The 12,798-nt window shown below is 33.7% G+C and overlaps 1 protein-coding gene across 10 annotated transcripts in view; it reads right to left on the bottom strand.

Moving 5' to 3' along the window:
- TENT2 (terminal nucleotidyltransferase 2) overlaps window positions 1-12,798 on the bottom strand; it is a 50,964-nt gene that overhangs the window by 22,997 nt on the left and 15,169 nt on the right. For 6 of the 10 annotated variants that reach the window (XM_074328795.2, XM_019728188.3, XM_019728186.3 and 3 more), the window contains 4 exons: window positions 4,853-4,967; window positions 4,658-4,749; window positions 3,149-3,227; window positions 1,312-1,381 (listed from right to left, as the gene is read on the bottom strand). In XM_074328795.2, the coding sequence (XP_074184896.1) occupies window positions 1,312-1,381; window positions 3,149-3,227; window positions 4,658-4,749; window positions 4,853-4,967 (356 nt within the window). The remainder of the gene's footprint in view (window positions 1-1,311; window positions 1,382-3,148; window positions 3,228-4,657; window positions 4,750-4,852; window positions 4,968-12,798) is intronic. The other 4 variants (XM_074328797.2, XM_074328796.2, XM_074328798.2 and 1 more) reach the window with 1 other exon arrangement.

Here is a 12,798-nt window from a genome sequence, read left to right as displayed (position 1 = left end):
ATCTCCCTATATTTTTACGCTTCAGAAAACTCTACCTTTATTTATTTGGTGAAAATTCAGTAAATATTTATAGGTTGGATAGATGTCTGGATAAATGGAGGGGAAGGTTTGACCCACGAATATCTAAAGTTTTGTTTAAAATACATATATTCAGTGAATTCTGATTATTCACAGTAGTTGTATAAGTCACTGCAAACACTTAGTGAATATTAAACCATTACTTCCAAAGACAACAAGAATTAGGTTTCTATAAGCATCTAGTCACAACATTTTCATCAACCTCCATATGTAACTTTGTTTTATGTGCATTTCTGTTTAAAGACATCTCATTTAATATAGTGTTGATTCATTAACAGTGAACTAATAGCCAAGAGCACTGTAACTCATGCCTGAACAAAGCATATCTAACACATGTATTTTCCTCATTAAGGCACATCACAGCTTTGTACATAGAAACACTAGACAGTACCTCAGCGCTACGTTTGGGGACCATTTTAAACAGCAAAATCACCCACAAAAATCACAAAAATGTAAAAATCATGACACTAACTAGACTGTAAAAAGGACAATTATTTATAGTATGAGAGCTGATATCTATGAACCACCATCGAAGTACTACAAGTATTAATTTGGGGGAATTACAAAATAAATTTAATCAAGTAGGCGAATTCGCAAATATGGAATCCATGAATAATGATGATCAGCTGAGCATATACTTATATTTATGTTTCAGTCTTACTTTTATAAAACTGGGCTAGAAAAACCTGATTTATCACGATCCTATTTTTTAGAAAACAACAAATCTTTTTATTTATTTATTTAAATTTATTTAACCAAGGAAATTCTCAACACCTAAATATTTGTATTTTATATTCAGATACTATATAAAAGATTCTAATTCAAATGCCTAAGAAATTCAGAACCCAGGCTGGTAGAAAAGATAGATTTATAACAATCCCTTTGATACATGAAATTTCATCAATTAAGCTATTTTCTTAATAATGCATTTATTGTATTTCCAAAAGGCAAGAGACCATTTAAAACTCTGTAATACAAATATGTACATATTATTTAAATTGGATAGTTTCAAATACTCAAAATGTCAAGCAGAATAACTAAGTACAGTTAAACATGAAGAATTGCTCAGATAACTGAAAAAAATTACACGTATTTCAAAGATCAAATCAAGTGATTTTTACAAATTCATGAAAATAAGCTATTATATCATAGCATACATTTCTTAATTATCTACATCAAAAGAGTATCTGAAAATTATCTAAAGAAACTGAAAAAAGGGAATTCAATAATTACCTGACTTTATCCCTGAACTTCACAATTGGCACTTTCGCTCGAATCAGCTGAGGTCTCTCAATGTAGCCAGCTGAAGAATAAAAGATAACGTGAATATCTGTAAATGTTTCTCAAATTCATAGCGTACCAATGCATTTTAAAAAAATATTTTCCTTAGCTAACATAATTTAAGAAAACATAGTATTTCAGAAAGAAAGCCAAGAAAGGACATTATCAAATACTTCTAAGACTGGAACTTCTAAATACCATTTAGAGGGCTTTATATTAAAGTTACTTTCAGAAATGTGGTCTAATATCTAACATTTATAAATAAGTTGATCAGAGCCTTATAAACATGAAATACATCTGGCTAGCAGCAGGGGGATAGCTAAATTCTGGTACAGCACATAGCAAAATATTATGGCAGCCATAGAAATATTTACAAAGTCTTAAATGTGAAAATGCCTGCAATATGTTACATGGGTCAGTGATACATCCAAATAAGTATGATCTCTAAGACGAAGAACACATCTACATATTTTTTATTCCATCAAACTTCAAGAAAAATTTCTTTTCTGAGTTGAAAGTAATACATGTTCATTGTAGAAAATTAGGAAAATACAGAAATGTATAAAAAAGAAACTCTGAAAACTCTTAAGTGAGCAATTGCTAATGTTTTAACTAAAGAAAAACATAATACCAGATTTAGAAACCAAAAATTTTCTGATATAATGCTTTATCACCAAAATCATAAGATATACCAAGCGTCAAACAGAACTTATGTGCAAGAATTCAGTGAGGTTTAGTGAAAAATAAGATTAGGAGCTGAAAGTTTCAAGTTCCAAGTACAAGTTCTGACACCAACAAACTATACTCCAGCAAGTTACTGAAATCATGGATCACCAGTCTCCTTAACTATTAAAAACAAACAAACAAAACCCTTTCATTTGAATTAGATAATCTCTAAGGTCCCTTCCATTTTTAATATTTTATAAATCTAATAATAGCTATTAAAAATCCACTTAAGGTATGAATTACTCCTTTATTTTACAGATGTGAAAACTTAAATACACTGAAATAAATCGTTTGATTTAGTTCTCTCCTACAATTAAATATAAATTGTTCAAGGGTAGTAATTTTGTACTTCACTTTGGATTTTCCAGCTTAGTCTGACACGTAACAAATATCTGTTACTTAAAGGCAAAAATGTCTTTCCAGTATCACACAGTTAGTGTGACTTTAACGGTCCACATAAATTATTTGAGATGGCTTAACATGTGGATTATTTGAGATGGCTTAACATGTGGATTAAAATCTGCTTAGTTAGCTTATTCGAAGAATAAAGTTTTACAATAAAATCGCCTAAGTCAACAATTTTGCTTTCTGTTGGAGTAATTCAGTTGCATTTCATGTTCAGTGATCATATTTTAAAAATCCGATGTCATATATTGCATGTCATTACAAAACAGATGAAATTTTCTTTTCACCTGAATAAGATTTTATCTGTATCGATCTTTTGGCTTTCCACAGATACTTTCCATTACTGCTATTTATATTCATACCTTTGCTTCCCTAACAGTCCATATAATCTTTTGAGAAAAGGAACTGAAGCTTATGTATCTTTAAATTCTCCACTGAATTCAATGTGATATCTTGCAAGTAAACTCAATAAAGAATTATTGAATAAATGGTTATTCTTTTTAATCAAAACTTAAAGGAATTCATTTAAAAAAAGGGGGGGGGATCCACATTACACCTATTCTGACCAGAAAATAAACAATTCTTACCAGAAAACAGAGACATTTTAAATAAATAGTTATGTCAAATGACATATGAACTTGAGGCATATCAGACTTACAAAGTCTAGTACAGAAGTGTTTATGGACTAAGGTGAGTATATGCCGTGCTTCAGTCTTCTGATTTACCTGAAAAAAACACTGAAAAGTTAAAAATAAAGTGTTTTTTCATTATCTTTCTAAACTTAGTCCTTTATTTTCTTAATGTATCTCAACAAAGAGAAAACATTCAAAGTATACTTCCCTTTGGAGTTATTTTTTCAACATACACTAAATTACATTATAGGAAAAGTCAACCTTTATGCTCTCTTTCACATCGACATTTCTAAATCAATTTTAAACGTAAAGCACAATTTTAAAAGAAATATTGAAACAGCCACATATGTCATTTTTCTCCTTTAGTATAAATGTACAAAAAGCAATGTTCTCCAAGAAAAATAAACAGAACTTACAACTTTCTGTAACATGTTTTATTTCCCCATCTAGAGTGTGAGCTACTTAAGAATAAAGTTCAAGTCTATGGTATCTCAGTTTAAGTTGTGACAACATAATTTATACATGGGAATAAGGATGGAAGATTAGAAGGATGGGCCTAAGTATGGTCTAATTGCACGAGAGAAAGTTTTAATTTAAAACTCTAGTATTCTCCACTATGTTTATTATTTCTGAGGGTTTATTTTTTTTTTAGTTTTGTTTTTTCATTACTTTTCCTTTACATGATTTCAAAGTCTAGAAAAATATCAGAGTTTCTTCCCTGGAATAAATCTCCTTCTGATTTGCAGTAACTAGAAGCCAATTTTGTTAGTGGAAAAACAGGAAGATTAAAAATATATATTACTATTCAATAGATTTTTGTTGTATTTTTAAAGGTGTGGACTATAATAAGGCATATTAAAATTATACTGAAATTAATTTAATCTTTGGTAATTCAGAAGAGACCTCAGCATATTAAAGAGGCTGCTTCAGGTCAGCTTAATGAACACCAATTACTGTAACATTAAGAATATATAAGAGTTCAGTTAACAGGAAATTCAAATAAACATAATACTAAAAAACAAAATTTGATTGCTAAATAAAAAGTAAAACAAAGTCAAAATATCACAGTAGTCTTTTAAATTTCAGTGAAACCTCTCTTTTTGTATTCTCAAAATAAAAACTCCAAACCCCATAGCATTTTCAAGGGGAAAAAAAATTAAAAATAGAATCACTGAAAATTCAGATGGAAAGGAAATATGTCAAGAAGATAATACTGACACACGCTCTTCTTTGCTTCAACCTGGTAACATATCCAACCCAATGATGGTTCAAAATAGAGGCAGAGCTCTTTAAAAACACAGTGAAGCCATCTCACTTTAACAACTCAGAAATAAATCAATATTAAAATTTCTGTTATGCTTATTATGCATTTGCCTTAAAAGAAAAAAAAAAGTGCTTCCCAGCTTTCTTGAATTACTGTAAACAAAAAATCCAAATAAGTAATTACAAGTTCTTTTCCTCAATGACTTTTATATGAAATTTCTTAAGTGACTGAATACTAGAAACATACTTGGAATAAATGTTTCATTACTTACTGGTTCTTCTTTAACAACTAGGCATAAATCACCATCACTGCTCCGGGTACCAAATCCATTTAAAGAGGACCCAACCAAAAAAAGTCTGCTTTCTACAAAAAGAGAAGAGAATTATAAGGTATTATTTAAAATTTAAAACAGGAATGCATACACCTATACATTTAAATTTCAGGCATGAAAAACAGGGAAACATACGTGGAAATAACAGCTGAATTTCTCTCTGCAGCTGTGTTCGACAGAGTTCTTTCTTCTTTAAATCACTTACTTGCTGCTGACATGCTTCAAATAACTCCAGTATCTGCTGACTCAACTTGAATCCACCACAAAAAAAGCAAAAGTTTTGTTCAGAAATGTAAAAATTAACACAATGAGCAGCGTAAAACAATACTACCAACAGCAGTAAAAAATAAATACATATTATCTCCTTAACATTTTCCAATCAAAACTACTGTCACTCAAGTAACAACAGTTACTTAGTAACTGAAACAGCTACTTTTACAAAGCAAAGTATCACTGAAAAGTCATAGAAAAGTACAGTCACAGATAATTCATAATGAGTATAATCCATGGGTCAGCAAATGACAACCTTGGGTTGCTGCCTGTTTGGGGATGGTACATGAGCTAAGAATGGTTTTGTATTTTTAAAGGGCTATAAAAACAAATAAGCAAATAAATGTATGTGAAGAAACAATATGGAAGTGGTAAAGTCTAAAATATTTACTGTCTCTTTAAAGAAGTTTGTTCAACCCCTGGTATTCATACCACAAACACCAAATATAACAGGCTTTACAAGAGAAGTCCCTGATCCTTTAAGCTCATGCATCCACCCTTTTCCTCATTCCTACAATAATGCCCTGAACCCTGATTTCTTCCCTGTTTATCTACCTATCTGGTTCACCCTATCCTCTTCAACTCAACTCTTGCCATCACCATAGGTGATTCCTTATCTATAATGAGCTACATATCACAATATACTCCCACCATTTTCGAACATCTTTTACTCCAATATATTTTTCAGTATTACACTCTCATAGCTATAACATGGTCTTTGCAATAAAATAGAACTTCTCTAGCTCTGAAATGTTGAATTCCAATATACTGTCTTGGCTTCAATCTCTTATCTAATTCTTTCTTACTCCCCTCGCACCTGCTCTAGAACCACACAGACCTGGATTCCCTTGAATCCTCCCTTTTCTCCCTAACCCATCAGCATCTGAATAGCATGATTTCCTTCCTTATCCAATCGATGTCCGCAGTGCATCCTTGAGCTACTCTCTTTTATCGTGCCTTAACAACATTATCCCCTTGTCATACTCAAACACCTGTCCTGTAAAATCCTAATCTTAGGTCAGTATAAACAACCACTTTCTCTGCTCTTACATCTGAGTTGTTTAGATATGAAACTGAAAAAAAAAATTAAAATCACAAAATTGGTGTCTTTCAAATTTACAGTTTAAGGACTAGCCTAAGGTTGGCTTGGCCCCACTCAGCAATGACTTCCATGTTTCTTGTTAGAGATTGCTCTTATTTTTCATCATTTCAAAATCTTTACTCTTTTCCTCAAGTCTCCTTAAGACATACTTATTTTGCTTTCTTTAGCAGATAACTACATACTATAGTTTACTAAGGAAATTGAGGATACCAGATGTGACATTCCTCAGCCAAACTTGTAAACTAGCGTATCTGAATGAAACCTCATCTCTATACCTCTCCTGTTAGACAAAGTGTCCTCTTCCCCTGTTCAAAGCTAATCCTTCTACCAATACTTTTGTATCCAAGCCTCCTGGTCACCTACAGGACACAAATACCTCCATCTATTGCATTTTCAACCTCTCCCTCTCTATGCCTTCCCCAGAGTCCATGACAAGGCACAAGCCTCACCCATTATTCAAAATATTTTCTTTTATCACATTTAGAATACTCATTTTAAGAAGGTAGAGGCAGTCAGGTCAACTTGGCAATAAAAGACATAATTTTTAAATATCCATAAATACCACCACCACCACCACCACCACCACCACCACCACCCCAAAAAAACACAGAGCAACTAGAAGAATAAAGCAAACAGATAAAACCAAAATAAAATAAAACATGACCAACAAACACAACACGATTAACTGACTATGTATCATTCATGAACCCCAAAATATGAGCAGTTGGGACCAAAGATCAATAGCAGCAAGATTCACGTGGTATCAGAAACATTAAGAGGAAAAAGAGGAAAGGGATTTTTGGACATCCCTAAAGTTGAGAAATCAAATTGCCTGTAGGTACCACTTCCCATCCCCATCTTCAAATTGAGGGATCCAATTCAGTGTGGAATACCAACCAAAACTGAGAGGGCGTTTTACAGGCTACAACCCACAGATAAATGCAAAAAGATCACAGAAAGATCAGAAATTTCAAAACTACTAGTTGAAGCTTCCTTCTAAGACAAAGCAATACACAAAGCAGACACTGTTGGGAGGAGAAATCTAAACTAAGTAGTACAAAGTCATTAGGGGCAAAGGAACCATGTCTAAAACAAGAATGATTCTGACTCCCAGGTGGTATTTGAGAATGTCTGGAAACATTTTTGGTTATCATAATTGGGGAGGAGTAGCACCTACTGGCATCTAGTAGGTAGAAGCCAAGATACCACTAAATATCTTACAATGCACAGGACAATCACCCACAGCAAAGGTTATCTGACCCAAAATGCCGATATTGCAGAGGGTAAAAAACCCTGGCCTAGAAAAAAGAAGGAAAGGAGAAGAGACAAGGTCTCAGAAAATATACAGAGTGCCAAAAAAAATGTATACACATTTTTAAGAAAGGAAAACTGTATTAAAATTGTAATACTTCAATATATACCGATAACAAAAGATGAATACAAGTCACGTTTGACTTCTGCAATTACAAGAGGTGCTCAAAGTGGTTACCATCAGCGTCCAGATACTTCTGATTACGGCGAACCACTGTTTGAGCAACGTTGACCAAAGTGTCCACTTGTACACATTTCTTTTTTTTTTTTGGCACCCCTAGTATTTCTAATTTACTGCATAACAACAGAAGAGGATTCCTAGAGACACAAACCTAGGAAAACCAGCCTGCCCAACCCTCCTCATCTAAAAGTAGTATGGAAAAAGTCATCTCACTTAAACACAAATAATAGAAAAGAACTGGAATCTCAGAAAGAGTGAGAATGGGAGAAGAGCAGAAAAAATTATTTGTAAAAAATGCCTAAAAAGGATTCTAGTCATTCTTATACAAAGTTTTTTATAAGAAAAACGAGAATAAAGAGAGTAACATTCCTACAGATAATAAAGTATACCAGAAAGACATGTCCATAAAACAAGTGAAAATTTTAACATCAAATCAAGGCTTTTTCTCTCATATTCTAATTTTCTAAAAAGGTAATTAACTATAAAGCATATATACTAGTACTAGCAAAAAAAAAAAAAAAAAGGAAATTTACATTTAAAAAATTACCAACAGCAGTAAAAACTGTGAAATTTTTATACATTTACCAAAAGATATATAGGACCTGTACAGTAAAAATTACTAAATACTGATGAGAGAAATTAAAGACCTAAATAAATGAAGATATACACCATGTTTAGGGATCAGATGACTATTGTTAAGATATCAACTCTCCTGAAATTGATCTATAGAGTCAAAGCAATCAAAATATTTTTTAAAAGTTTGTTTAAATTAAAAGCCCAGCAGACTTGTTTCTATAAACTGAGAGAATAATTTAAATTTTCATTTGGAAAGGGAAAAGACGAAGAATAGCCAAGAAAAAAAAGAAAAAAAGTTGGAGGATTTATAACTACAGTAATCAAGATAGTATGGCATCGGTAAAAGGAGAGATAAAGATAACGACACAGAATACTGAAATAATTATAAATGAAATGATACATTTAAATTTGCTGCAAACTAATGAGGAAGGGAGGTATAGATGAAATAATATTGGAGGTATGTTGGTAATTGTTAAAGCTTGGGGATATGAGGATCTATGATATTATATTCTATTTTTACCTGTACTCAATGTTTTCCATAATAAAAAGCTTTAAAAAAAAGGCATCCACATTTATAAAAGATTTGAAAAAGGTTTCCAGTAAAAGAGATTCATATAAAATTTTAAATGACAGTTGAAGGATTGAATTTTATTCTCCCAGATCAGGGTTGGAAAACTATGGCCTGTAGGCCAAAAACTGCTTCTGGCTTGTTTTGTAGAGACAGCAAGCTAAAACGATTTTTACGTTTTTTTAAGCATTGTTTAAAGAAAAGAAAAAAGAATATGTGATGGAGGACCCATGCAGCCCTTATGTCTAAAACAGTTCCTATTTGGCCCTTTATAGAAAAGGAAATAAAATCACTATCTCAGAGGTATCTGCACTCCCTGCATTATTCACAGTAGCCAAGATACAGAAACAACCCAAATGTCTGTTGATGGATAACGAAAATGCGGTGTCTGTATATACATTATGAAATATTATTTGACCTTAAAAAAGAAGGAAACTCTGCTATTTGCAGCATGGATGAACCTGAATGACATTATGCTAAATGAAATAAGCTAGACACAGAAAGACAAATACAGCATGATCTCACTTATATGTACAATCTAAAAAAAGTCAAATTCACAGTAGCAGAGAGTAGGATGGTGGTGGTTGGGGAGATGTTGGTCAAAGGGTACAAACTTTCAGTTATAAGATGAGTAAGTTCTGTAGCTGTAATATACAGTACAGTGACTATAGTTAACATGTTGTATATTTAAAATTTGCTGACAGTAGATCTCAAGTGTTCTCACCACAAAAAAAATATGGTAACTATGTGAGTGACACATATGTTAATGAGCTCGATTATGGTAATCACACAATGTACACGTATATCAAAATATCACACTGTATATCTTAAATATATATAATTTTTATTTATTACTCATATCTTAATAAAGCTGAGGAAAAAAGATTGGTAGATGTGAGTGCACACATATTTTAAGTATTTGAAATTCAGTGAGCTAATGTTTTATAAATATTTTATCCCCTTTTTCAATTTGTTCTTTGTTTCTAAAAACAGTGGAATATTGAAATTTAAAAAAAATTTTTTTTAAAGCTAGGGCTTCTGAGATATCTGTAAGGTAACTGTCCCCAAACTATTCCTCCAAGGGTGCCAAAAGGCTCCATAAAATTTGTTCCTGTCCAAAATTAAACATTACACAAGAAATCTGGAAGAATTCATTCACAATCATCTTTTTAACTTCACGATAAGTACCAAGAAAACCTCACCTAACTTCATCTCAACTCAAAATTCAAAATCAATTAGTTTAATTCACATAGTACCTCCAAACTAACCAGAATTTCCAAAGAACAGTTATAATAGATGGAATTCAGGAGCTCAGTTAATTCTGATTCCTCTACAGCCTCTTTTTTGTCTAAGCAACCAGATATTCACCTAAAAGCTAGAGTGAAATAAAAGTTAAAATCCAGAAAACCAAGACTTTTTATTTGAGTTCTGTTTGTTAATGTAGCTACTTGAAAAACAGACAAAAGATCTTTAAATGGAGGAAAAAAATTAAACTCAGAGGGTACCTATTTTCAAAAATTTAATTCTTTAGGTTTCAAAACAGAGTATGAATTTTCAGAGTAATTAAAATTTCTAACAAAATCTTTCCCTGGATATGACTGAATCAGCTGACTTATTTATTATTACAAATAGTAAATTCATTATTACCAATCCTGAGTGAGGTATCTACACTACCAGCAAATACTGCTTCAAACTTGATCCACCGTTTCTCTGGTCAGCTTGATTTCCTATGCTCAGTAAATGCTATTCCAAACCTTCTCCACTGTCCTCCAACCTTAGACATCCCACTTGATCCTCTCCACTCTCGACAGATGATCTTGCATAGTAATGCAGATAGTAAACAGGAAAGACACTCAATTATGAAAATTCCATTAACTTCTTTTACCGTATCTATAAACTTCCTGGTACCTATATTCTCCTATCTTCCAGTTCCCAAAAAGCTTTTCTCTTAACCTAAAGCAAATCACTCCTATAGGTAGGATATGTCCTTTCAACCTTCTAAATAATCTTATTCATGATTGTTTTCTTTCCAGAGTTCAATCTCCTCTCTCTACTGAATCTTTCCCATGAACATTTACATGTGGCTAAAGTTTCTCCCACCTTAAAAAAAAACCTCCTTTGTTCTAATTTCCCTCCTTTAGATCCTCTCCTTCGCAGCCAATGTTCTCTAACACTTGTATATACTCTCAGTTTCCATGTGTTTTCCCATTCTTTCCTCAACCTATTTCAGTCTTGGATCCAAGTTCTCTTCTCTCCCTGGACAAACATATCTATACTCATACACTTGGCTTCAATTACCACCTATATGCCAATGATTATTACCAAATGTACACTTCAGTTCAATACCTTGCCCCTAAATTGCACATCTATATATATTAAACTACCATCTCTAAATATCTAATTTGATGTTTCAAATGCACATTAAGGCAACATGCCCACAGAACTTATGAGGCCCCTGCTCTTCCTGCAATCCCTATTTCACACACACACACCCCACAGAAATCTTGCTCCTCTTTCATTTCATTGTCTCAGTGAATGATGCCACCATGCATCCAGCTGTAGAAACCAGAAACTAGGGGGAGTAATCCTCAATGTCTTCTTCTCTAAATAATCCGGTGGTTCTCAAACAGGGGCAATTCTGTCCCCCAGGGGACATTTGGCAATGTCTCTAGACATTTTTGATTATCATAACTAGGGGTTAGTTGCATCTGGGGGCTGAAGCCAGGAATGTGGCTAGACATTCTAGGATGTTCAGGATAGCCCCTCCACAGCAAAAAAAGTTGGTCCAAAACGTCAGCAGTGCATAAACTTAGATTAATTTAATCCAGCATCAAATCCTATCAATTCTACCTTCCAAACATAGCTTAAATCCATTAATTTCTCTTCATCATAACTACCAGCACTTCCTAATCCGAGGCACCATTACTTTTCACCTGTAATACAGTAACTTCCTTAATCCACATTTGTTCAACTTCATACAGTGAAGTCAGAATAGTTTGAACTCATTTCTCTTTCCTGTTTTTTAAAAAAAGCCCTCAACTGTTTACTGCCATTCTTTGGCTGAAGAGCGAACTGACACCCAAGTCTCTGCACCGTCTGCCCTTCTTCCCACTTACCTATCACACCTCAGCCATTCTCGTCCTAATCAACCAAACTGCAGCCACCTTGGCGTACTTTCAGTTCTTTGCATCCCCCATGCGCCTTTCTACACAAGGACCTTCAAACATGCTGTTCTTCTCTCAAAAGCATTCTCTCCACCCTCCCCACTCTTTCACTAGTTAACTTCTATACTTCAAATCTCAGTTGAAACATTACCTCCTCTAGACCACACCTGACACCTCAAATGCATCCTCTCTGCACGCTGTAATGGTCCTTCACAGCACTTACACATGTAGTTTTAAAAACCTGTGAATTTCATGATTTTTTAACGGCTCCCCTGTCACTATACTGTATGCACACGGTAAAGAGACCATGCATATTTAGCACAACACTGTAGTACATACCTAGCACTCAGAAATATTTGTTGAATACTAAATAAACATAGACTCTACACCAAGAGTTTCAATTGTCACTTTTATTGCAAATGACTTCAGGATTCATCTCTCTGGCCCTGGCTTTGCTTCTGAAATAGGTACTGCCAGTTCAGCTACAATACATTTTTATGCAATACCAATTAGCTTATACACAATTGGTAAATAGGAAAATGGTATCAACTTAATGTGTTAGTTGGGTTGATCTGTACATGGAGCTAAATTTGTAGAATTAAAACCTTCAGGAGGGAGGAAAAAAAGCCCTCAGGCTGACTGCTGCCTTAGATCCTTACAGATCTAAGACCACTAACAGGAGCACCTGTAATCAGGGTCCCACCCAACAACGCACACCCCCAGCCTCACCTGAGCACCTGACTCAGAATCCCCTTTTCACTGCCTTGCCTCAGTGCCCACCACACACAAGCCAGCATCTCAATTCTACTTTGCACATTTTTAATACACCCTGCAGCAGCATCCAGCCATGCTAAGCTGCCTACCTGGTCTGTCCAATGTATTTCCCAAGGTATCAGTTACTATTGTTGC

The sequence above is a fragment of the Rhinolophus sinicus genome, chromosome 3, assembly GCF_057876585.1.
Source record: "Rhinolophus sinicus isolate RSI-liver-muscle chromosome 3, RSI-T2T, whole genome shotgun sequence".
Taxonomy (NCBI): Eukaryota; Metazoa; Chordata; class Mammalia; order Chiroptera; family Rhinolophidae; genus Rhinolophus; species Rhinolophus sinicus.
The sequence above is the reverse complement of the archived record's forward strand: the minus strand, read 5'-3'. Positions and strand labels throughout refer to the sequence as shown.